The sequence below is a fragment of the Hyaena hyaena genome, unplaced genomic scaffold (assembly GCF_003009895.1).
Source record: "Hyaena hyaena isolate Hyena2069 unplaced genomic scaffold, ASM300989v1 scaffold_1376, whole genome shotgun sequence".
NCBI classification, from domain to species: Eukaryota; Metazoa; Chordata; class Mammalia; order Carnivora; family Hyaenidae; genus Hyaena; species Hyaena hyaena.
Genome location: NW_024082009.1, coordinates 203,265 through 230,490, shown reverse-complemented (window position 1 = coordinate 230,490; position 27,226 = coordinate 203,265). Strand labels below are relative to the sequence as shown.

The 27,226-nt window shown below is 37.3% G+C and overlaps 1 protein-coding gene across 4 annotated transcripts in view; it reads left to right on the top strand.

Moving 5' to 3' along the window:
- The window catches only part of LRRK2 (leucine rich repeat kinase 2), a 139,832-nt gene that overhangs the window by 7,994 nt on the left and 104,612 nt on the right, over positions 1–27,226 (top strand). For all 4 annotated transcript variants that reach the window (XM_039223571.1, XM_039223570.1, XM_039223572.1 and 1 more), the window contains 11 exons: positions 166–254; positions 3,941–4,075; positions 6,647–6,781; positions 10,232–10,363; positions 12,175–12,294; positions 13,222–13,361; positions 13,454–13,533; positions 14,868–14,974; positions 19,446–19,575; positions 21,801–21,925; positions 27,035–27,147. In XM_039223571.1, coding sequence (XP_039079502.1) covers positions 166–254; positions 3,941–4,075; positions 6,647–6,781; positions 10,232–10,363; positions 12,175–12,294; positions 13,222–13,361; positions 13,454–13,533; positions 14,868–14,974; positions 19,446–19,575; positions 21,801–21,925; positions 27,035–27,147 — 1,306 coding nt within the window. The remainder of the gene's footprint in view (positions 1–165; positions 255–3,940; positions 4,076–6,646; positions 6,782–10,231; positions 10,364–12,174; positions 12,295–13,221; positions 13,362–13,453; positions 13,534–14,867; positions 14,975–19,445; positions 19,576–21,800; positions 21,926–27,034; positions 27,148–27,226) is intronic.

Below are 27,226 nucleotides of genomic sequence, written 5' to 3'. Positions count from 1 at the left end.
AGACTGGATCGGTTTTAATGGAAGGAAAACTACACAAGCTTCAATGTAGGGAATGAAATACGGTGAGATGAGTGAAAATATAGGTGAGTGAAACACAGTATCTGAAAAAGCAAACATCTAGGTATGAGAATTCACTCTTATCTTCATTTCTGTTTTTAATTACAGACTGATTCTTAAAATGCTAACAATTCATAATGCCAGTGTAAATCTGTTAACAGTGGGACTGAAGGCCTTAGATCTTCTCCTAACTTCAGGTAATACATACACATGTATATTTTTTTTTTTTGTAATTATCCCTTTTATTTTATTTTTCTTTTTTTTTACAAATAGTTTATTGTCAAATTAGTTTCTACATAACACTCGGTGCTCATCCCCAAAGTGCCCTCCTCCATGCCCATCCCCCCCTCCCCCCCACATCCATCAGTCCTCAGTTTTTGTCAGCATTCAAGAGTCTCTCATGGTTTGCCTCTCTCCCTTTCCCCCACCATTTCCGCCCTTCTCCCCCTTGTTCCTCCGTCAAGTTCCTCCTAATCCTCCTATACGTGCAAACATATGATATTTGTCCTTCTCTGCCTGACTTATTTCACTCAGCATAACACCCTCAAGGTCCATCCATGTTGCTACACATGGCCAGATTTCATTGTTTCTCATTGCCATGTAGTATTCCATGGTATAGATAAACCACATCTTCTTGATCCATTCATCTGTTGATGGACACTTAGGCTCTTTCCATGTTTTAGCTATTGTGGAGAGTGCTGCTATGAACATTGGGGTACATACACACGTATATTTTTAATGTGGACTCAAATTAAAAAGTATTTTAAATGATTTAGTAAATGTCTTTTTAAGAATATAATATAACCTAAATACCAGTGATTTCTGAAAATTTTTCTGTTTCTGTTTTCTCACCTTATCTCTTTTCTGTATACTTTTTCTCTCAAAAATCTCACCCAATATCTTTGGCCTTAAGCATCACCTTATATATTTTTCCCAAACCTTATATATGCTTCCCAAGTCTGGCCCCATTAACTTGTTAGCTATACATGTCCTTGTCATTATTATCTTTCTCCATTATATCTTTAATACGTTTCCTATATATCCTAGGGTATGACATAATAGTAATATTTTAAAAATACATTACCTCTTGAATATATGCTAGATGCCAGGCTTCATATGTAAAATACTTCACATGCTTTTTTAAATGTAATCCTCAGAATGTCTCTGGAGATAGGTATTTGATCTCAGTTTTCTTTTTTTTAAATGTTTATTTATTTCTAGGAGACAGAGAGAGAGACAGCGTGAGCAGGGGAGGGTCAGAGAGAGAGGGAGTCACAGACTGAAACAGGCTCCAGGCTCTGAGCTGGCAGTCAGCACAGAGCCCGACGCGGGGCTCGAACCCACGAACCGTGAGATCATGACCTAAGTGAAAGTCGGACACTTAACCGACTAAGCCACCCAGGCGCCCCTGATTTTAGTTTTCTAGTGAGGGACATTGAAGCATAAAGACATTGCCTCAGCCAATAACTAGTAGAAGCAGGGTCTGAGTCCACATATCAGGTTCTTTCCTTGAGGACACTTCTGCTTGTAGGATTATGTATCTGAACACAAAGAATCTCGGTTCAGTGCAATAGTTGTGACCATTGCTGAGATGGACACTTGCTATTATATAGGGTTCTGACAACAGAGGTTGCTCAGAGGGGAGCTAATCATGATGATAGGGAGGGGTCTTCCCCCTCCAAGTGGTGGAGGGTGCTTTAGGTCGAGAGAAAAGCATGTGTCGAGTTTCAAATACCTGGGAAGATACCATGCTAAGCATGATAAGGGTTGAGCCTGTGGGGTGGAAAGATTTTAAATGACTTCATTGGCCCCATTAAGTAATGAGGACCGGATAGAAGAAAGAGGAAGAAGGAGGGTGACGATCAGAGCATGAAAAGGAGAGGGGTAGGAAGGACCAGAAGGTCCTCAACACAGCCTTTTATTAAAATATATAATGGAATGTGCCAACTTGTCTTAACCATGATTTATTTAAAACCCATCCTTGGGAGCCTTTTTTTCTTTGTTGTTTGTTTTTCCCTTTGCAATGGACAGGAGACTGAGAGTTTATGAATTTGAAAAATCTCCCAGTACTGGAATATGTTGAAGTCAGCAATGTGGAGACAATTAGAAAATTTGACATGGGTCTTGAAAAGACTGGCTAATTTAGTATTTTCCACATAATATTAAGAATTTTGCACTGGTAGGACAGTTTTTAATATGTTTTCAAATTCATTTCAGATACTTATCAGAGGTTAACTTGTGGATTGTTTTTATTGATTGGCTTATTAGTTCATTGATTTAATAGCTGTTGGGCACTTACTGTTGTGCGGGCTACCAGAGAATTCTAAGGCAGATTAGGCAGACTTCTTATGATGTAGAAGTTCACAGTCCAGCACCACAGCCCAATTTAACTTTTTACAATGAAGGAAATGCTGCACCTGTCAGTATCATGGCAAGTAGCCATACATGGCTATTGATCACCCGAAATGTAGGAAACTAAATTTTAATTTAATTTATTTTAATTAATTTAAATTTGAGTTTGAAAAGCCACATGTGCTTAGTGGCTGAATTGGACAGGACAGGCAAATACATAAAAAGTAGTATAAGAAATCATTTCAATTTAATGAGAGAAGTATTATAACAGGGATATGACAAAAACCACTGCAGGAACATTAGAGAAAAAGAGAGAAGTCAAACCCCTTAGAAGGACGTGGGAACGTGGACGTAAACTGCCTAAGTAATCCAGCTCTGCCTCTTATTAATTGTTGGACCTTGAACAGAGCCACTATAGGTCACTTAACCTTTCCGTGATTTAGTCTTCTTACCTCTGTAATGGGGATCTCATCTACCTTGTGGGGTCATGGTGGGTTTACATGTGTTGTTAGAATGACCTGCTTCAACCTGTATATGACAGGTGATGTGCTAGACACATGTTTACTACTACTACCACTCATATTCCAGTACTTGTTTTTATTGACAGAATAGGGGCTGTTTGTGGTTATTTCTTGAATTGTGGCAGGAATATGTATGGTGTGGGAAGAGGCAGGGGCATTCCATGCAGTCAGTACAAGTGCAAAGGGATATCCAAGAAAATGTTTAGTGCTGAGCAAAAGAATTTAGCATGTTTGGAGTTGAGGCAATGTGTAGAGTGAGTGGGGCTGATGAGGTTCATGAAGTGAGTTTTTAAAGGGTCTTATTTGTCAGGCCGAACAGTATGAAAAGACCTTAGAAGATTTTAACATGGGATTTACAGGATCACATTTGTGTTTTTGAAATATAATGCAGGGCATAAACTAGTTAGGGAAGGATTTGAGCCAAGCAAAGCATTAAACAATTGTGTTTGCATTCCAGGTGAGAGATGATTGGGTCCAGAGTACAGTGGGAATGGGGGGCCTACTTCAATGGGAATTCTTAAGATAGTTAGAAATAGACTTGAAGGAGTTGGTAATGAGTTGATTCTTTGGTTGGGAAGACTGTAAGAAGAGAGAGGGAGGATGGAAGAAGGAAGATGACTTGGTTGGTAGTTTCTCTCTTGGGTAACTTGGATATGGTATCACCGAAGAAGATGGGGAGCAGACGCAGGCTAGATATGGGGTGCTCATGGAATAGCCAGATGGTGTTTTCTGAAAAGCAGATAGAAATGCATTTCAGGAGTTTAGGGCAAGAGGTCTTGGCTACAGATATTGACTAGGAATCATAGAATTAGAGAAAAGTGTACTGGGAATTTATTTCACTTAGGAAGATTGTAGAGCTTAGTAGGTCTAACATCTGGGGCAACTAAATGGTTTATCAAAAAGAAGAGTCTGCAGACCATTTATAGGCCTTGTGTAAAAACCAACACATTAGATGTTAAAGCAGCTATTTATCTGGGGCATATTGTTGTTTTTTTTTTTTTTCAAAACAGGTAAACTCACTTTGCTGATATTGGATGAAGAAAGTGATATTTTCTTGTTAATTTTTGATGCCATGCGCACATTTTCAGACAATGACCAAGTCCAGAAACTTGGATGCAAAGCTTTACGTGTGCTGTTTGAAAGAGGTATTTAAAAATGTTAAATTCTCTATTTTCATATTTATAGAAGAAGCAAGGGTTTCTTATGGGAAAAGTAAAATGTAACTAAGATAATAAGGTATTTTATTTTATTATTTATTAAGAAGTGGAAACTGCCAATCTAGGATACATAATGAGGTTAATTAAGAGATATTGCTTGTTTTGTGGAATGAATTTCATTCATGGGTTATAAATTATGCCATTGTAGTAGACTGTCTTCCATTGCTTAACAAGGCAGAAGATTCTCTTTGCAAACCGGATGCGTAGGTGTTAAGAAAGAAAAAATAAAACTGTGAAGCCATAGCATGGATTAAATTTGGATTTATGGTGTTGAGTCATCACCAGGGATTTTAGAAATTGCAAAAGGCTCGGTATAAAAAACCAAGAGGTTTACAAAGTACCCCTTAGGAAAAAGACAAACATGTATTTTATTGCATGGCACTAAGATTGATAACAGAGATGATCGTGTAATTTTGGAGTTGGTTGGGACCTTTTGTCCTTCCATTGGCTTGGTGAGGAAATGGATCAGAGAGGTGACATGAGCAATCTGCCCGTGGGCACATAGCGAGTCATTACCACTGCAGTTCAATTTGCCACCAGTTTTCCGAGCACGCTCTGCATCATTAGAAGAACCAGCAGTGCTGGAGGTTTAGGATAAGAATAACTTATGTGGGTTCTGTGTCTCTTCAGTTTGCCATTCTAGTTTCTGGCAGTTCCAGGAATGGAGCTGTTTAATGCCCTGTCTCATTCTAGAAGGACTTTAAACAGCTTATAGTTATTTATAATACAGTAGAGAAAAATGGATGAGGAAATGTATAAAGGGAAAATAATATAAAGCCTGGCTAAATTTACCCAATACTTCAGGTCCTGAATACTTGTAGAAATCTGGCTCTCAGCTTCTTATGGGGCAAAAAGCTAAACATCGTGTTACAAAGTTACTTGAGATAAAAAGAAACCCATTTGTCAGGAGAAGTGATCAGTGTCATGGGAGACCCGGGGGAAATACTCCCTTGGGTTTCCCTGGGTGAGACGATAAAGTGCACACATCTAATAGGGAGTACAAAGTGTATTTTGGTGAAAAAGATTCTATTAAAGAGTCAGAACAGCATGGACCTGGAACCCAGCTCTTTGAAGATCAGGCTTGGTGGAGAAGACAGTTTACTGTGAGTGGGGAATCCAGGAATGTCTTTTGGGATATCTTCTATAAATGTTCTATCTTGGAACTAAGCTTTTGAAGAAAACCGGGCAATATGAGTCTCGCAAGTTCTGTCCTCTTCTGTGTTGCAGTTTAAGGGCATGTTCTCACTGATAGAAGAAGGGCTAACATCACTGTCTCACCAGCACTGTGGGACCCATCCAGGACATGGGGAAAAGGACCAGGGAATGTTAAAAGGAAGCTCTTATTCAATAGAAATATTATCAGTGCTGACAGTGTTATGATTGTAAATACTAAAATAGAAAAACTTCTGAATTTCCCAGGACTATCAAGTTCTCCAGGATGTATTGGCACCTGTGAAGTGAATTTTCAAAACCTGAGAGTATACTGTGGAAACTGCACCATAAAATGAGAAAGTTCCATGATACTCCTCATTTATTAGAACCTAACCAATATCCCATCATTTTACAGGGACCGTTGGTATCAAGTTGAAAAATAAAAAAAGTCAGGCTGTTCATGAAGAGTGCTGAGTTTTTCAACATTTTTGTCAGTACCATTCTCAGACTAGATAAACCAGACTTTTATACATGTTGTTGAGCTACCCATCCAATAAAATGACTCCAAATGGAACTCACTAGCTTGATCAAGAGATTTTCATTATGAAAATTAATAATAATTTCTGATTAAATCAAGACCATTTAGATAGAGTATTTTGAAGTCTAATTACTTGTCATTTGCTAAGTTCACCCCTCTTGAACTGATACATTTAGCTGAGCTGCTTTTCTACAGTGTACCATTTACCACTCCTTTTTAAGTATTGTGATATGTTCACTTCCGGTAGGCCTTTTTAAAATTTTTAAAAATTTTTTAAGCTTATTTATTTATTTTGGGGGGGGGAGAGAGAGAGAGAGAGAGAGAAGGAAGGACAGAGAGAGAGAGGGGGAGACAGAATCCCAAGCCGGTTTTGCGTTGTCAGCACAGAGCCCCATGTAGGACTCAAACTCCCGAACCCTGAGCTGACACCAAGAGTTGGATGCTTAACCGACTGAGCCACCCAGGTGCCTTTCCAGGAGGCCATGTTTATTAGCAATTGGTCAGTTTTCTCTGTAATCTCCCAAATACAATTATAAAGAATTTTGTTTTTCAGAAAATTGTTTGGTCACTAACACTTTTGCATTTTATAATATGGAGTAACTAATATAAGTCAAAAGAAATTATTTTAATCTGAGTAGCTTTTTCCCCCATTATGAAATTCTTAGCAAGGGTTTTGCTGAAATACATATTTTAAAATTACATCTGTTGTATTTACTGTGTCTAATATGATTTACATGAATATTACGTTTTTGAGTAAACTTTTATATCATCTTTAAGCTTTTTCAGCATTTTGTCTTTCATTTTTCTAGTTTCAGAGGAGCAGCTGACAGAATTTGTTGAGAATAAAGATTATATGATCTTGCTAAATGCATTAAAAAATTTTAAAGATGAAGAGGAAATTGTGCTTCATGTAGTGCACTGTTTACATTCCCTAGCAATTCCTTGTAAGTACCCCTGTGCATAATTAATTTTTCTATGTGAAAAATTATAACTTACCTCCTTTCTGAGTCCATTTTTTAATGTTTATTTATTTTTTGACAGAGAGAGAGAGAGAGAGAGAGCGAGCGAGCATGCTAGGGAGTGGGAGAGAGAAGTAGAGAGAATCCCAAGCACGCTCCACACTGTCAGCACGGAGCCTGGATGCGGGGCTTGATCTCATGAACTGTGAGATCCTGACCTGAGCTGAAATCAGGAGTTGAACGTTTAACTGACCGAGCCACCCAGGCGCCCCCTTTCGGAGTCCATTTTAAAAATATTTTTATTATGTAGAAACGTGTAGATACAAACCCCATTTATTTATTCATTTAATTAATTTTTATTTACTGATACTGTCCTGTAACAGCTGGGTCCTGTGCTGGGAAACAGTAGCAGAAAATATAGGCATGTGTCTTGCCTTCTCAGAGCCCATGGTGTATGTACCATCCAGATATGGACAAGTATGTAGGTGATTACAATGTATTATAAAGCAAGTGTTGGCACAAGCGCCTGGGGTTATGAGAAAAACAAGGGAGGCGAAATCTCTTGGAGTCTTCGAGAGCTCTTCGAGGAGAGCTTTGTGTGTAGGGATGTCGGAGGGGAAATGAAAGGTGCAGGCAGAGTGTCCCAAGCAGTGAGCATCCTAAGTGTCAGAATCCTGGAGCAAGAGAGAGCATAGTGCATTCAAGAGGATAGAAGTAGCTTAGTAGACTTGTGTGTTAAAGAGTGCATGTGCACGCATGTGTGTGCATGTGTGTGTGCAGGTGCATGCCCAGTCCTGAGTGTCTGCTTGTGTGTCATTTAATGGAAGCAGGGGCGGGGCTTGATAAGAGTCACTGTATGAGGCCGGAGACACAAGCAGATCTTGAAGAGCTCCAAAAGCCACAGGAAGGAGTTTGAACTTTACGGTGATTCTTGTTTAGAATTTTCTTGAAGCTTTGAAATCTAGGCACTTTTCTCACAAACTAAGTACAAATAAGAAGAAATTAATTTGCTGTGTATGCTACTAGTGATTGTTAGTGGGCTGAAATAATGCTTCAGACTCTGTTACTTTTGTTTTAAGTGCACATGAGCATTTTGTTATTCATGTGTCACCTGTGTGGGTCCGTACACGATGTACACGTGCTTCTATCTAGTGAGGTTTTCATCTTCACACGTGAAGTTGTGAGGATCAAATGGTGAAATAAGTTAAAAAATACAGAAAATAAGTGTGAAAACGTCGATTTTTACATAATTATTATTAATTATATATTATAATTAATTAAACTATAATTATTTTATATTTTTATTTTTATATTATATAATTATATATAATTATATATAATTATAATTAATAATACAGTATTATTACATAATTTGTATTTCACACGTGTACTGTAGTGTATTACATATAATACACATACGTGGTTTCAGACATGGAAATCTGCTGATGTGAGTCTTCAGTAAAAGCCCAATCCCTTTGTGAAAGAATGCTCTTTCTTCATGATTGTTATAAAATCCATCATTTTCTTATCCATGGAAAGTTAAACATTTGAAAGTAGATGGAACTGCACTATAATTGAGGATATACTCAAAAGGACATACTTTAAAATTTCTGAATCATCTGCTTTCAACAAACTGAATATATTTCTCATTTTACTTTTCCTCAGCTACATTTATATATTTATTTGTTTTGGGCTGGCTGCTTTGAAATTCATTGTTTTCCACCCACATCTGACATAACTGCAGTGAAAAATGTGTTGACTCATCATGCAAAGGTCAAAGAAAGCAACTAAAAATAAGAAAAATAAAATGTTTTAAACACTGATTCTTCTTTTTATAATATTTTTTTATATTTAAAGCCAAGTTAGTTAACATATAGTGTAGTAATGGTTTCAGGAGTATTTAGTGATTCATCACTTACATATGATACCCAGTGCTGATTCCAACAAGTACCCTTCTTAATGCCCATCACCCATTTAGCCCGTCTACCCACAGACCTCCCCTCCAGCAAACCTCAGTTTGTTCTCTGTATTTAAGAGTCTCTTATAGTTTGCCTCCCTGTTTTAATCTAATTTTTCCTTCCCTTTCCTTATGTTCATCTGTTTTGTTTCTTAAGTTCCACATTTGAGTGAATTCATATGATATTGTCTTTCTCTAATTGATTTATTTTGCTTAGCATGATACACTCTGGCTCCATCCATGTTGTTGCTAATGGCAAGATTTCATTCTTTTTGATGGCTGAGTAATATTCTGTTATATACATACACCACATCTTTATCCATTCTTCGGGCTAGAATCATTTATTCTAACTGAAAGATGTTTGCCTTTGAATCTTGGAGCAAATCATGTCTGTTATTCTGAGTAAAGCAGATAATTATTTTCAGAGGCCACTTCCTTTCGTTATAACATGTTTTCAATGCTCTTTAAATTAACATTAAACATATACATATATATTTTAATGTTTTATTTATTTCTGAGAGAGAGAGAGACAGCATGAGCAGGGGAAGGTCAGAGAGAGAGGGAGACACAGAGTCTGAAGGAGGCTCCAGGCTCTGAGCTAGCTGTCAGCACAGAGCCCGACACAGGGCTTGAACCCACGAACCGTGAGATCATGACCTGAGTGGAAGTTGGATGCTTAACTGACTGAGCCACCCAGGCACCACTAAACTTATATTTTTTGAAAAACAATTGGTTAGTTTGATTATGCCAAAGAGACAGAAAAATGTTTTGTAAACACCTCTTTTTTTTTTTTTTTTAATAATAGTCAACATTATTAAATATAGTTCACTCACTCTTTCTGTTGACTACCTACCTTTCCTAGTAGATCCCTCCCTTCCTTTCGGGTTCACCTGTGTTTGTCTCTTGGTTATTTATAGATACCCTGATTCTCCCCTTCTTTTCTTCATCTCTCTCAGAGCCTTCAGGAAGCTTGATTTTGCTGCCTGGTACACTGGCTGCTGTGCAGCATTTCTGAACTAGACAGGAAATAAGTCATAACTAACTTTAGTTGTTCTCTTGTGTGACATGATTTTGATTTTCTTTCTGTAAGGAAACATGTAAGGAACAGTGTAAAAGCCGGTATCCATAGGAGTAGTGCCTCATTAGGAAAAGGCCCCAAACTCATTTATTTGAAAACTTATGGCCAAGACATTACATTTTTAGACTTACATAAAAGCATGCTCAATTATCGCTTTAAGTTTTTAACCAAGACAGGAGTAAAGCAATTTTCCCTTAATGCTAGAGAAGAGTCCTAAATCCTATTATATTAGCAATGAACATAGTGTTTTTTACAGCTATTTGACAGAACCTGGTACTTAAATTTGGAAATAGGGCTATTAACATGCCATAGATTTACAAAATGTATAGGATGTTTTTGCATGAATATTTCAAATGGGAAATTACTACCTTATGGATAATTATTATTTCTTTAAATTTAGGCAATAACGTTGAAGTCCTCATGAGTGGCAACGTCAGGTGTTACAATATTGTGGTAGAAGCCATGAAAGCATTCCCCGTCAATGAAAAAATTCAAGAAGTGAGTTGCTGCTTGCTCCATAGGCTTACATTAGGTGAGTTATAATTCTTGTAATTTGTTGTCACTGTCTGTGTGATGGAAGCGTGTATACCATACATATGGAGGCTGTATGTTGATGGTAAGTAGCATATTGGCATACACTGGATGGAAATATTGTAAAGTAACAAACTGCCCTGTTGTGCTTAGAATTTTATTTTATTTTACTTTTTGAGAGAGAGAGCACATTTCTGTGTGCTATATTTAAAATACAACTGTGTAAATAGCTGATACACAGAAAAGAATAAGCTTAATTCTTATGTAGAATTAATTCACATGTAGAATTAATTAATTCTTAATTCACATGTAGAAAATGTGAAGCACAATGCAGAGGAACACCCCACCCAACTTGAGTATCGGTACATTACCAGTGCTGATAAAGCTCCCCTGGGCTCCTTCTGCTCCCTGCTTTCCCTATAGAAACTCTATTTCCTTAACACTACCCAGTATTAAAAAGCCATCCACTTGATCTTCAGATAAGGATACTTTTCTTTTTTTTCTCATATATCTCTTAACAGATTATTTGTTCCATTTAGTTGCTAGAGAATTTATTGCCCCTGTTACTGTTTCAAAAGAAGCTTAACTTTCTCTTTCATAACTAAAAACCCAAAGTCAATGAATTAATATTTAGCATTTTGTCAAATTATACAACCACATTACAGGTTTAATGCATTTAGAGGCCTTATATAATTTACCATGTATTTTCGTGTAAATTGTCTGAAAGTAAGATAAGGCCAGTCTCCCTTGATATTTGCCCGGAGGCTAGAGGTGGCGGATGGTAAAGCAGTTGTTGGCAGTGGTGTGGCAGAGAAAACAAGGTGAAGGGGCAATGCGGGGTTAGAGAAGTTGGTAAAAGTAGAAGAGAATCTTTTGAACTAACTTTCCAAGACTAGATACAGGCGAGCAGTATGTCTTCTTAGTGGGTGAATGTGAAAGAAGCAAGAACATAAGAAGGTGTTGATAAAGAAGAGCTATACTTAATTAAGTTGCCTGCTGATTTTGAAGCAATTGAATGATATTTACTGTGGACATTAGGCTTTTCATGATATAGGATCTTTTCCAATTCTGGCTTTGTGTCTTAGGGATTATTTAATTACACTTACAGCTAACTAGGACTTCCATTCTTATTTCTGGAAGGAAACTGGTGACTGTTAAGAGAGTTAGAAATAAGCTTAAATGGAAGGAGGCACATATTTTTGGAATATCATTTACAAATTCCTTCCTCATAATGATTTAGATCTTTGGATTGTGTGTTGATTTCAGAAGAATGAGTGTAAAAAGGTGTGAGATTTCTTTCTGGTTTGGGTTAAAGGTGGTGAAATATTCTCTTACTCTTTTTTTCTGAGATCATCACAGACAAAATCAAGTAACATCATGTGCCAGTGGCTTTTTTGAGCAGTATTCCTTTAAGTGAAAGAAGAGTTCAGCAGAAGCATTTAATGACGAGGGAGGGATTTTTCCCCCCATCTTTAGAAAATTAAGCTATTTTGTAGAATGAATGTTGTAGTGCCGTGCATAAAAGATACCATTGTTTCATGGGATGACATGAGAGGGAGTCAAAGAACAAAAAATTGATGTAACCCAAACATATTATTTTTGCCTGGTCACTTTCATTGTCTAAGTAAGATAATTGAATGTCTACATGAAATAAATTTTCAAAACGTTATGCAACCATGCTAAGCTATTTAAACTACACATATTTTAATGTCATTAAAATATTTACTGTTCAAATTTATTGATTTAAATACCATTATATATTCAAGGTAATTCATGGATGAGAATTCAGCTAATATCTGACTTACCTTTTAGGTAATTTTTTTAATATTCTTGTATTAAACGAGGTACATGAGTTTGTGGTGAAAGCTGTGCGGCGGTATTCAGAGAACGCTACGTTACAGATTGCAGCGCTCAGCTGTTTAGCACTCCTCAGTAAGTAACTTTACTAAAACAGAAATTGTTACAGGGGACTTGATCTTGAATGTGAATATTATAACAAGACAACATTACCAAGAAAGTCATATGTAGAGAAAGAAGCATTAAATACCTTTTCTGTCCTAACGTAATTTCTTTTCTTTAAAAAATTTTAAGTTAGTTTATTCTGAGAGAGAAAGAGGAGGAGGAACAGAGAGAGTGAGAGAGAGAATTTCAAGCAGGCTCCACACTACCAATGCAGAGCCAGATGTGGGGTTTGAGCACACTCACCTTAAGATCATGACCTAAGCTGAAATCAAGAATCAGATGCTTAATCAACTGAGCCAGCCACCCAGGAGCCCCTGTAATGTCTTTTAAAAACATTTTTTAAAAAATGTTTATTTATTTTTGAGACAGAGAGAGAGAAAGAGAGAGCAGGGGAGGGGCAGAGAGAGAGGGAGACACAGAATTTGAAGCAGGCTTCAGGCTCTGAGTTGTTCGCACAGAGCTTGACATGGTGCTTGAACCCATGAACCGTGAGATCATGATCTGAGCTGATGTTGGACACTCAACCAACTGAGCCACCCAGGAACTCTAGTAATTTATTTTCTAATAGAAGATACTTTCAAGGGAACTAACAGTTGTGATTAGTACACCCTTCTACTTCATATACGAGTAAATAAATCCTTTATATAGCTTTGTCGGTGGGCAGCTAATCTCAATTCATCTTCCGCTAGTCTATTAGTTTTGTTTGGTACCCTCTTCCTCATTTGATCATTTGACTAGGTGGAATAGCATTATTGTGAGTGTGTAATATATTTTAAAAGTCTTTATAATGAATCAAGACCACTACTAAGGAATACCTCACTTCTTAATGTTTCAAAATAGGGACTTCAAGTTGGTCATTCAAACTGTAAATAAGTCATATGTTTATATTTTTTCAAGCTGAGACCATTTTCTTAAATCAAGACTTGGAGGAAAAGAATGAGAACCATGAGAATGATGAGGAGGAAGATGAGAAATTGTTTTGGTTGGAAGCCTGTTACAAAGCGTTAACGTGGCATAGAAAGAACAAGCACGTGCAGGTCGGACTCTTTCATAAATTTACAGTTGCTCAGAATTGTGCTTGTTCAATAATTTATATTTTGACAGGTTCCTTTTTTCTCCCCTGATCCAGGAAGCTGCATGCTGGGCCCTAAATAATCTCCTCATGTACCAAAACAGTCTCCATGAGAAGATCGGAGACGAAGACGGCCAGTCAGTAGTTTTGATTTTATATGATAGAGAATTTCAGTTACATTTTTAATCAACCCATATAAAACACCATGATTGCAACTTTTATTTTTAGAAATGTTTTTGATGCAGGCATATGTGTTTTAAGTGTGGCCACAAAATAGTGGCACATCTGTAATATTTTGAACCCTAGTGTGATTGAGATTTATTCCCCAGAAATTTGGAATCATTTGGACCTATTCAGAAATTATGAGTCATTGAGAAAGAACCTTTCAGTCTTCTAGCCGATCATTTAAAAATGTTGTATTAATTAATCTCAGGTGACAGAGATTGCAGAACCTTCTGTGACCTTCTCTGTTTCAGTGGCTAGCCAGTAGCTTGTTGATATCAGGAGTTTCATGGGGTCAGAAGCTTGCTGTAGTGATTCCCTACTTGATGTTGCAGTGTTGACGTGTCTTCTCTGGCAAGGCTTATTTGTAGCTGTCAGCTCTGGAGGAGGCTTGCTGTGGGAGGAGCATTCAAGCTTCAGAAGACCAGCCTGTTTCTCAAAGATACAAAGTGTAAATAGGAGTTAGGTGTATATCACAGTTGTTTCATGGCCGCGAGCGAGGAGCCAGGCTCTGTGCTTTATGGCAGTGCTCATACTTGTGATGTTTGCCCTGGGAGTGCTTCTGCTTTTAAGGACTTTTGAATGGCTTATCTTAGAAAAGTAAATAGTGATAGTCTACATCTCAAACTCTGAAAACCTGGATGTGTAGCGATCCCTTGCCAATTGGGAAAGCATTAATAACACAAACGCTATTTAATTATACATCTCCATTTTGAAAGGAAACAATAGTACTTTAGAAAACTGTATGTTAAACCAGCATCCTAATCCACTTTGAGCAATCTTTTTAAGAGGATAGGTTCCTGTTGCAGTTTATAATTTTCAGCTCCTAGCACACTGATTCCTTAATATCCCTAGGAGACCTTTAAAATAAATATATTATTAAAAGAAAACATATTATGCTCTACAGTTTTAAAATTCATCCTGCTTTATGATTTTTATTTTTTCTTGTTTCCATGCTTTTTCTCACTTTATCATTTTACTCTTAACACCTCTTTATTTGTTGAATTTTTTTCCCTCTCTATTGCTTATCAACTCTGAAGGATAGAGAGATACTAATTTATTCATATTTAGTGGATTTGAACTATCTTAAACTGCCTATAATTCACAAAGTGAGTTGTTAAAGTGAAGGTGGCACGAAATCTTGTTTAAAGGCCTTATTTGTCGTTAGAGAGATTAGGTAATGAAAAGAGGATATCTGAACTAGTTGTTCAGAAGGTTACCATTAATGTTGTGGTTGAATTTGTGAAAGGTTCCCAGCTCACAGGGAAGTGATGCTTTCCATGCTGATGCACTCTTCATCGAAAGAAGTCTTCCAGGCCTCTGCAAATGCGCTGTCAACTCTGTTAGAACAAAACGGTAAGGAGTGCATCATTTTAACAAATTATTTTTTTAGCATTTACTTTTGAGAGACAGAGACAGAGCATGAGTGGGGGAGGGGCAGAGAGAGAGAATGAGACACAGAATCCAAAGCAGGCTCCAGGCTCCTAGCTGTCAGCACAGAGACCAACGCGGGGCTTGAACTCACCAACTGTGAGATCATGACCTGAGCCAAAGTCGACTGCTTAACCGACTGAGCCACCCAGGGGCTCCAGGAGTACATCATTTTTTAATAAAAGGAAATGAATTTTGTGTTGTTTTAAACTTATAAAGGTAATGCCTTATTAAAAAAAGCACATATGTTGACATACATCTGATACATAGATGGAATGATATATAGACAAAAGGGTAAAGAAGAAAATAAACATTTTGATTTTTTCCTGAATTTCTATGTGTGTACTCACACATAATATATACAATATATTTTCTATTTTTGCAGAAATGGGATAATATGAATACTCTTTGTAAGCAGGTTGTATGTGTTTTCTTTTTTGTGTTGATAAATGTAAAATTTCATATTATCATTTTTAATAGCACCGTAGCTTCCCTTGTACATCTATACTGTATTTTATGAACCAGTTTCTATGGATGGAATTTTACTTTGTGTTGAATGGGATTATTTTTTTTTTTTTGGTACCTATAATAAACACCAAATGGTCACTCTTTTCGATTATCTTTCATGTACTGTTCCTGTTATTTTTTTTTTTAAAGAAAACTTTCTAGATAATGCAATGCGTAGAGAGATCTTCACCATTGTAAAATCTGGTAAAATTGTCCGTTATGTGTAAGTTTTAAAGCTTTCTATTATTAGGGACAGAAAAATGGCTATTATATCTTTGGAAAGACTCCGAGGTTTAAAATTGAGGCTCTGGCCGTTCAGATTCTGAGCCTCCATGAGCAGGAAATACTGCCAGAAAATCTTGGGAGAAAACTCATCATAAAGGCATTTGGAGTTGGCAGCTCTTGCAGGATATTTTTAGAGGGAGCAAAATAGAGGAAAAACACTGAAAGCCTGAACCAGAGACCAGTGCTTGCACCACCTGTTAGTAGAGAACCTCCATAGAAATGAAGGGAATCAGCGAACCAGTCCATGCATGCTTCTCAATGCTGTTATTTAAGTCGAATCAAGAGGAAAATGATTTCTTCTTTTTTTTCTTTCCCACTTTACCTCTCAGGCATTTATTTTTTTTTAATGCTTGTTTATTTTTGAGAGGGAGACAGCGAGTTGGGGGGGAGAGAGAGAGAAAGAGAGAGAGAGAGAGAGAAAGAGAGAGCACTAGCATGGGAGGGTCAGAGAGAGAGGGAGGCACGGAATCTCAAGCAGGCTCTGAGTTGTCAGCACAGAGCCTGATGCAGGGCTTGAACCCTCCAACTGTGAGATCATGACCTGAACTGAAGTTAGATGCTAAACAGACTGAGCCACCCAGGCGCCCCTCAGGTGGCTTTTTAATAAAAGGCTTAAGCTGGGAAGAGTCCTTACACACAGACAGAGGTTGCCCTCTGTAATAGTGAGTCAGAGCAGGAGTATTAGGAAAGGGATTGCTGTCCTTAAATCCTCTATCTTCTACTGCGTAGAGACCCGGATAGGGTCTCCCTCCTGAAAATGAGGACCAGACTTGGTTGCTTTTGTGTGGCACATCAAAGAGAGGAGAGCAACCTTGACCATATACAGATGTTGCGCTGGTGCTGTCGTTCTTCATCCTGTAGAAACCTTTGCGATGCCAATGAAACAACCAGTGTCTGAGGATTAGTTACATTTGGAGTCAACCTTGATTTCTTTGTTCAGAATCAGTGCCCTGCCCTTCCTAGTTCCTTAGTTCTTTGTTCTTGGCCACCTGCTAGGTAAACTGTACTCAGATCCCTTGTATTGTTCTTGGAGTTCCGCCTTAGGAGAGTATTAAGAGCATGAGCAGCTTGGTCACCAATGTCTGTGGGCAGCTTCTCATTGAAAGACACCTGAAAACATTGGGTATGCAGGGTTGGATGTGGTTTTCTAGAAAAATGACAGGACTGGCAGGCAGAACTGGTTTCTGCAATGATGTTAACCCAGGCCAAAGCTTGAACATCTTGTGTGACATTTCCCTCAATTAATTAATATTTACTGAGCTCCTGCTAGGCGGTGACCTAGGCACCTGCTAGACAGTGACCTAGGCACTTGGGTTACATCAGCTAAATAGAATACTCCTCGGTTCAGGGAGCTTCAACTCGAGAGGGGAAGACAGGTAATAAGGCTAAATAACATATATGATATGTGAGGTAGCTGTGAAAAAAGAAAATGAATCAAGGAAGGAGGGTGTGTTGTTAGGGGTCAGAGGAGATGAAATGGTGATGAGGCAGCTGGGGAAGAAGGTGAATATTGGATGAAGAGCTGAAGGAAGTTCACATATTATTATTGGCCTTCTAAGGCAGATCATTTACTACTAAAATGGAGTGGAAGCAGTCTGGACTATTATGCAGATATACGGTAAATGAGATAAGATGTCTACAGTGTTCTGTGAACTCTAAAGTGACTGCATGGTGTAATTTCTTGTAGGTCCAGTGTTTAATGAAATCTCTATTCTCAAGTTTTAAGTCAAAGGTTAGGTGAATGTCCAGGACAGTGGTTCTTAAAAGTATGGTGCATAGGCCAGTAACATCTCCAGGAAACTTGTTAAAAATGTAAATTCTAGGGCCCTGTTCAGACCTGCTGAATCATAACCTCTGGATTTGGACCCAGCAACCTGTTTCTCAGCAAGTCCTCTGAGTGGTTTTAAGGTTCTCTGCAGTGGAGCACTGCTGGTGTAGAGGGACTTCCATCTTTCAAGTATCCTCTTGGTCAGAAGTTAGCCACTTTAGGAAGGGTTAGTAAACCTTCCTACATGACCAAGCGAAATAACCAACTTACCATATTTTAGTGTGTGATATTCTGGGTGTCTTTAAAAGGTATGAATTTTTCAGATTTTGGCAGTATTTTAGAATGTGTATACCAATTCCACTTATTTCTGAATTTTCCCAATTTTCTATCATATCTTCCTTTCCCAATTTGAGGTTGATAACTCATTTTCAAAATACAGATCTTTCTCGACTTATGATGATGGGGTTTTGTCCAATAAAGCCATCAAAAGTAGAAAATATTGAAAGTTGAAAATACATTGAATACCCCTAACCTACTGAATGCCCTAGTGTAGCCTTGCTGAACTGAAATGTGCTCCGAAGACCTATGTTGGCCTACAGTTGGGCAAAATCGTCTAATGCAAAGCCTATTTTATAATAAGGTGTTGAATATTTCATGTAATTTATTGAATACTGTACTGAAAGTGAAAAACGGGATGAGAGGTAGAGCGTGGAAGTGTATGGGTTGCTTACTCTTGTTATTTTGTGGCCTGCTGCCACTGCCCAGCATTAAGAAAGAGTATTGTACCACATATCATTAGCCTGAGAAAAGATCAAAATTCAAAATTTGAAGTAAGGTTTCTATTAAACGTGTATGACTTTCACACCATCACAGGGTCGAAAAATCGTAAGTCGAACCATCGAAAGTCAAGGACCATCTGTGGTACTTAACACTTTCAGAGTTTCACTTCCTGCCACTTTCAGAGTGTTGACTTACAGTGCGTAATGTTGCCATTGCTATTTATACAGAGTCTTCAAGACAGTTAATACTTAAATGGAAAGTATAAGATAATGAATGTGCATTTAATGAAGGAAGTTTATAACAAAGAAAAATTATTCTGTAATCATTGTTGCTGGGATATAGTAATTTTCCCACAGAGAGTATAAAATCAGTTGTAAAGCATGTTTGTATTTCTTAAGCTTCGACATTGCTTTGTGAAATTATGTAATTATTCTGTCAGTGCTTTCCATCCCTTTGCATGTGACGGCATACCTAGAAATAATGTTTGGACAGTCCACTGGGATGAATGGAGAAGGGAGCTGAAGGCATGAACCCTACCAGGTCTACTAGGTTCCCACCATACTCCCCCTGCCCCCCAAGGTCTGAGTGGATGGTCCGTATTTACATGCACCTGTGACTTATTCCCAGTTCACTAGTGTCTATCATGCCTCATAGGTCTATGTAAGTGCAGTTATTTTGTGACACTGTTATAAATATTAGAATGAAATGTAACTTTCATTCCTCTTTTGGAGGGCTTTATTTAAAATATTTTCCTGCAAAAACACTCCTAACACTCCTTTCAAATGGATAGGATTATATTGGAACCAGTCTACTCTTTGAATAAAACTTTAAACTTCAAAACATCAACTGAAATTGTGAATAAATGTGAAAAGTTGAAAATGCTGCATGCTTTAGAAATAAACATGAACGATCTTAGAGTTACAATGAAATATAAATTCTACATGTACTTGTATATACTTTTCTGTGAATTTGGACCATCTTAGCATTCTATATCTTATTGCAGAATTATGAAAATGTGCTTTTATTTCTATGAGTAACATTAAAAAATTTTTATAGTTAATTTCAGAAAAATCCTCTTGTCGAAAGGAATATACCTGAATGTATTGGAATTAATGCAGAAGCATATACATTCTCCTGAGGTTGCTGAAAGTGGCTGTAAAATGCTAAATCATCTTTTTGAAGGAAGGTAATATAGATTCATGAACTTACACAAAATATATAAGGTTGGGCCAGGAATATATCAATATTTCAAGGATATTTCTAAGAATTAAAAGGAAAACATAAGACATGCAGACTGAAACATTGTGGGATATGATCTCATATCACTGATACCATAGACTTATTTTATCTGAGTATTGAAAGGGATGGCAGAGACTGTAGAAATATGTTGAATTAGCTTTTGTACTTTGTGCTTGATGCTGACCACATTTTGGAAAATAGCAGCTGTACAAACAGTTTTTCAAATTACTGTGTATGAAAGGTCTGAGGTAAAATCAGAATATGGCTTCTGTTTTTTCACACCTGATATTTATTATGATTCTTTCATTTGAATTCACCTGGTCTTCTCTTCCTGCTCTCATTCCTTAGCTGGGAAGTCGAGAGATGTTAAGATCCCATGAATGGCTAGAGGCACAAGAGGACCAAGGGGTGGTGGTGGGGGCTGGGGTGGGGGGTGGAGTGGTGAGTCGGGGGCGAGCGCAGTACTACTGGCTTAAGAAACACCTGTTTAAAAGACTAAAACTGAATTATGTGTAGAAGGCACCTCCTGCAGGATAGGCCCAATGCCTTTTTGCATTTTATTAGGCCAAAGAATGTGAAGCAACTTTGGCCTAGTCTGTGTAAATCTCAAACAAAAAATAGGCTATCTAGGAGACTATCATGTGTAAAAGAAAAAACGAATAGCACAAATTTTGCAGTAGAAAATGATTTTATGTCCTGGCTTTCTCATTAATTTGAGCCAGCCATTTGATCTCTAAACATCAGGTTCCCCTTTGGTGAAGAGGGATAATAGTAGTAACCTCATTAGTTGTAAGTTTATAATGTAAATATTTAATCACTTAATTTTTACAAAGTTAAGATAATGCCTGTACATTGTAAGCACTCAATAAATCACAGCTATTATTAATACTGTCATTAAGTATGAATAAATGAAATGCATATACCATGGTGAAATGTATATAGCATATCAGTAGGCTTTTAAGGAATAAGATTATATTGATTTTAACATCGGTCCAGCTAATTTATTTATGTTTATATATATCATATCTTTCAGTCATATTTATTTTATTTAAATATTGCTCTTGAATATTTAAGTGCAAAGTTTATCTCCAGTGGTGGTTTTTATGGTCCTGGACATGTGTGAACCTTTATAAATGAGATAAAAAGACAGTGGAATAATCTACAGTTTAAGATTCTGTAGTTTTTGTGCAATTAATGCTTCTGGTTTTTTCCTCATCGGTAAACTATGTAAAGTTTTAGTCCTGGGGATTCAAAGTTAACTACGACAATGGGCATGCCACTAAAAGGCTCACTGTCTAGTTGGGGAGACTGATGTGTGAAGAGGCAGTTATAGTACTGTGTGCTAATGCAGTGGCAGGGGTGAGTAAGGGCACGGTGGTGAGAGGAGAGTGAGCGAGGTGGAATGACCCAACGAGAGAAGCTACCAGGAAGGGATATGTTTAAACTGGTACTTCCAGGCAGGCAAGAGGGAGTATATTACTGTGGTCACAGAGCCACACGAAGCGAGGGCATGGTTCTAATAACACACAGGCCTCAGTTAACACGACACTGTGCAAAGCACAGCCTACCTGTTTTACGGTGCAGTACCTACTGAAATCTAGTCGAGTGGCATTTCTTCATATAGTAGGGAAAGAGTAGCTAACATACCTTAGAGAAGCTAAGACTTCAGTGCAAATGAAACTAATTAAGAATACCATATAGGGGAGCCCAGTGGTGTTAATTTGGAAGAGTCAGGTTGGTACACTGTAAAGAGACCTGATCTTGGAGCTCAGACAAGTTTGTGTTCCAGTCAAGGCTCTGTCACATTCTAGTGGTAGGACCTTGGTACATCACGTCGGTCAGCCTAAACCCTTCATCTGGAAAATACGGATAACAACACCTATTTTTCAGGGTTGTTGCCCGTGAACCATGTGCAGGTCAGAAGGAAGTTGTGTTTTGTGAAATTAAATAAAAGAATTCCCAGGTTGTTAGGAATTCTACTTCTTGAGGTCAGGGTTTAATTAAATAATAATTAAAGTAGGTGTGTTCATATTACTGCATGCAAATGCATTTTCATGTCACCTTTTCTGATAAAGTAGAATGAATCTGCTCTCCTGTACTTATTTCAACTTGTGGTTTGTATAATGGAATAAGGTTGTACTTTTAATAAGCGTTTCAATCTTCTGTTTCCAGTAATGTTTCCATGGACACAATGGCAGTTGTGGCCCCCAATATAATAACAGTTATGAAAAGTCATGAGGCATCATTATCAGTGCAGCTGGAGGCACTTCGAGCTATTTTACATTTTATCGTCCCAGGTAAGTCACAAAATGGATGGGAACAGATGGCAATTTTGATGGATTTTTTCACTTTTTGTGAAATATCAACTTTCTAAGCAAAAAGGAAAGGACCACTTTCTCCCAACCAAATGCAAATCTTCCCACTAATCCAGAAGTAAAAAGAGAGGAAAAATGATGCTGTGGAAGGGTCAGATTCATTTGTAAGAAAATTAGAAAATTTGTTTATACAAGCAATCATTATAATACAAAGTATGGAGCTTTGCCTCCAAGGAGAGTGTCAATCTCTGATAATTTTTTCTATTTCTGTTGCCATCCAAGTTTTGTTTTGTTTTTGTCTGAACTATAAAAATTGCTAACTAATTTTCACTTTCTCCTTTCCAGCCCTTCTTTTACTTTGTGGCTGAATGAGTCTTTCTTAAATATAACTGCGTGGCTTTCATTCATTAATCTCAATAAGTTCTGTCTTCTCTTTACCCCCTATATAAATCTATGTGACCTTACTTGTATTTTAAAGCCTGTTTGTTTGTTTGTTTGTTTGTTTATTTAAATTTATTTTATGTTTTATTTTATATATGAGAGAGAGAGACAGAACGTGAGCAAGGGAGGGGCAGAGAGATGGAGACAGAATCTGAAGCAGGCTCCAGGCTCTGAGCGGTCAGCACAAAGCCCAATGCGGGGCTCGAACCCATGGACTGTGAGATCACGACCTGAGCTGAAGCCAGATGCTTAACCGACTGAGCCAACCAGCCACCCCTAAAGCCCATTTAAAACACTGGCTCCTCCATTCATTCAGCATATATTTATTAAGAATCTCTTCTGTTCTAAGCATTGTGATGGCTGCCCAGTTATGAAAAATGAATGAAGAAGGCATTACTGTACTATTATTGGAGCTTAGAGGTAGATGGACATGTAAATAGATAATTACCAGACAGTATGAGTAGAGCTGTTACAGCCACAGGTATAAAAGGGTATGAGAATGTTGGTGGAGGCACAAGTAATTTATTCAAAGGCGTAGGTCAAGATTGAGATATTTGAAGTTGAAGCTGAGCCAGTAGGAAGGCTGGGCAGGACATTGTAGGCAGAAAGAGGGAGTGCACGTGGTCTGGGCTGAGTGAGGTGTGGCATGTGACGAGATACGTGCCTGGGGATGAATGTGGAAGGAGTGGCAGAGGCCTGAAGTCAAGGGCCTGACCACAGCGCTGAGCAGTGTGTGCTTTTTTAACAGAAGTCAGTTCAAATTCATTAAAGGTGTTTAAACTTCGGTGTCATGACCAGGTCTGAAGCTTATAATGATAGCGCTGTGCTGTGGAGGATGATTGGCAGGATGAAAGCCTCCTCCAGGGAGATTGTGTTGGAGGCCACAGTAGTCAGGTGAGACATGGCGGGGGCCCAGCAATGGAAGCAGAGGAGAGGGTGGAACTGAGAGACAGCGAGGAGATACATTTGACAGGACTTTCTGACCACTGAATATGAAGGATGTGATTACTTTTGGTCGTTGTTTTGTAAAATTCCTATTCTTTTAAAGTCCACGTTTTTTTGTATGCACTCTTTTTAAATGAAATCCTTGTAAATCTACTGCTGTCTTTAATCATATTGGCATTTTATGTTTCTGAGAATAAGAATATACTCAGTTCAAGAATATACATTTTTTTCAAGGAGGGGGCTTCCTTCAGTCATCTTTGTTGTTGTTTTTAATCCCCTGGTACCTTGAACTAAAATAACTATTCCATCAGTAGGTTTTGAATTGAATCATGATATGTATTCATAGTTGCCATGCAACTTTTAAGGTATAATTTAACAGACATAATTTTGCTTGCAAATATTACTACAGTATTTTTGAACTTTGTAGATTGTAAAAACAACAAATGAAACAGAACCATTTTGATCATCCTTAAAGGTGTCAGCTTTCATCTTTTGAGTTTTAAAGATAAGCAGAAGACATTCAGAACCACATGTTAGTTAATAAAATAATATTCTTTTAGTTAAGGAAAAAATTTTGGAGGTGCCTGGGTGGCTCAGGCAGTTAAGTGTCCAACTTTGGCTCAGGTCATGATCTTGTAGGCGGTGAGCTTGAGCCCCGCATCAGGCTCTGTGCTGACAGCTCAGGACCTGGAGTCTGCTTTGGATTCTGTGTCTCCCTCTCTCTCTGCCCCTGCCCCACTCATACTCTATCTTTCTCTTTTTCAAAAATAAATAAACATTAAAATTTTTTTGAAGATAGTTTTTTTATTGTTCTTAGATTGACTTTGAAGCCACATCGATAGCAATAATCGTTAGATATGTGAACTTACGTATTTAAAAGGTGAATTAAGTGATGTTTTTTTAGTAATGATGTTTAGCTGTATTAAATGAGTGCCCTTGAAAATAATTTTATAATTTTGGGGTTGTATTTCATGTATAGAAATACATATTAGTTGACACATTTATAAACATATCATTAGATACTTTTTTAAATTGTTATCTATCTACTTTATTCTATGCTACCATAGTGTATTACCATACTACACTATAATTTGCTATACTGTATCTTAACCATTCTATGTATCAATGAGTTAACTATAGTATCAGTACTTCAGTAGTTTCGAAGTTGAATGATTTTGGTTTGAACATGTTAAGTTGAGGTAGGTGCTAATAATATCTAACTTCATTTATTAACTAGACCATACTAAGATTGTCTTAATTGTAACAAAGTTGTGTGTTATAGCAAATTTATGTAATTCAGTATTGAATTCAGGGCCACATATTGCATATGGGGTGTTAGGTCTCTAAAGTTTCTTTCAACGTAGTCCTTTTCAATTTTTCCTCTTTTTTCCCAACAGTGTTACTGAAGTAACCGACTTGGTGACTTAAAAATTTTGTTACTGTTTATTTATTTTTGAGAGAGAGAGAGAGCATGAACAGGAGAAGGTAGAGAGAGAGAGAGGGAGACACAGAATCTGAAACAGGCTCCAGGTCCTGAGCTGTCAGCGCAGAGCCCACTGTGGGGCTCAAACTTATGGACCATGAGATTATAACTGAGCTGAAGTCAGATGCTTAACCGACTGAGCCACCCAGATGCTTGACTCTGTGGCTTTAGTAAAATGATAAGACAGCTATCTTAATAAAATATTGCATTGTTTCTTTTTTCTTGACTTAGTGTCAGATCTAGAAGGAGTAATGTGAAATTATTTAAGAAAGAACTTATGCAAATTGGGAATTGTGTAGAGAAAGGTGATTATGAGTATAAAACCATATCTGAAAGAACAATAAGAGAAACTGAATTTGTGTAATCTGGAGATGATTTAGGATGATTTGAAAACTGTAAAACAACCCATTCATTTGTAGTTATTAATAATAATCCAAAAACATGAGGAATTAAAATGTGTCAGACATTGTTCGAAATGCTTTATGTGTATAGATTTTTAAAATTCCCATAGCAACCCATAAGGCAGATACCTATTTTTGTGTGTGTGCCATTTTAGGCATGAGAACACATGAGAACTCGTGAGAAACAGGCATGAGAAGTAGAGATTTTAAGGTCACAGCTTATGTAATGGAGTCAGATTTTCAACCTGTGCAACCTGACTTCTGAGTAGGCACTTTTATATATACATTTGTTCAACAAGCAGTTAGACTGAACAGCAGTTAGATCTAAAGCACTATGCTTGGAATTCTTGGTAATCTGGGGATGATTAGGTTATGGATCTTGCCCTCAAAATTTGACAGTATGTACAATTTAAAGGACTGTTACATGGAAAGGAAATTATATCCTTTATGGATAGTAGAAACTGAAAGGATATAACAAAGGCCAGACATGAAATTTATGATCATGTTCATTTGATCTTAATATAAGAAGGATGTTTATTTAGAATCATTACATGTGATAAAGTTTTTACTACTCACAGGGCCTGCTCTTAGTGGCTACATCTGCCTGAGATGTAATGGGCCATTTCAGAAATTGGTGTGGGCTTGGTTACTGAAAATAAGACACAGAGAGTTTAAGCGACTTGCCCAAGGTCATACAGCCATGGTGGATGGCTGAACCTGTCTGAACGTATTTTAAAATGAGGACTGAAAGCTCCAGGAGGGTGGAGACCCACCCAGCCTTTGTTATTCATTGTGGTATTCGCAACATGTAGCAACACCTCTGGCATGTAATAAGCATTTAAGGTTTGTTTTTTTTTTTTGGTTAGGTAAATGAAAAGCTATAGTTTGTGTTCATAAAAATTATTTAAATAATTGTTTTTAATGTTTATTTATTTTCAAGAGGTGGGTCAGGGGAGAGGTAGAGAGAGAGGGAGACATAGAATCTGAAGCAGGCTCCAGGCTCTGAGCTGTCAGCACAGAGCCTGAGGCAAGGCTCGAACTCACGAACCGTGAGATCATGACCAGAGCTGAAGTTGGACTCAACCAGCTGAGCCACCCAGGTGCCCCGTGTTAATACAAATTATTAAAGTGGAAGATTTTATAAAGAATTGCTTATTAATAATTATTTCCATAGTCCTAGGTTTTAGAGACATCATTCATTCATAATAATTGTAGTACATAGTATCTATTAGATAACCACTATTTTTTGACTTCCTGTTTTTTCAACAGTTTTAGGATAGTTCAGTTACCACCTAGCTTAAAAAGGAATATGTTTCATTTGAGGAACTTAATATAGGATTTTTAACAAAAGGACATACTCTTTACCACCATAATGCTGAAATGAAAATCTTTTTTCTTTTCACTGTTGCTTCAGCTGTTCTTTTATGTCTGCATTTCATATCTGACCTTTTCATGTTGTAGTCCAAATAACTGAGCTTTTCTCAAGCTGTCCACTGTTGCATAAAAAATCTTTTAGCTTCTGTATGAATACAGATTATTCTTACAGAAAAGGTATTATTTGCTCTAGAAAATTTCTCCACATAGTAGCTCTTGCTACTTTAAATTCAGTAAACATCTGCACATATTGCATTTATTTTACATTTAATGATAAACTGTATAAATTCCTTAAAGATAAGGGTTATTTCTTTGATAGGGAACTGTACATTAGAAAAAGTACAACATGTGTATGTGTTGTTAAATTAATTATGGTCATTTCTAGGAAGTGGCAGTCTGCTTAGTTTAAATCTTTATGAGAAACTTATTATTTATTTACTTACTTAGGCATGCCAGAAGAATCCACGGAAGATACGGAGTATCAACATAAGCTACATATGGTTAAAAAACAGTGTTTCAAGAATGATATTCATAAACTGGTCCTAGCAGCTTTGAACAGGGTATGTACATTATAGGTTTTCTGCCTTTATGCCATTAACTAGATTATGAAAAATTTGGAGAAACAGATGGGCTTTTTTA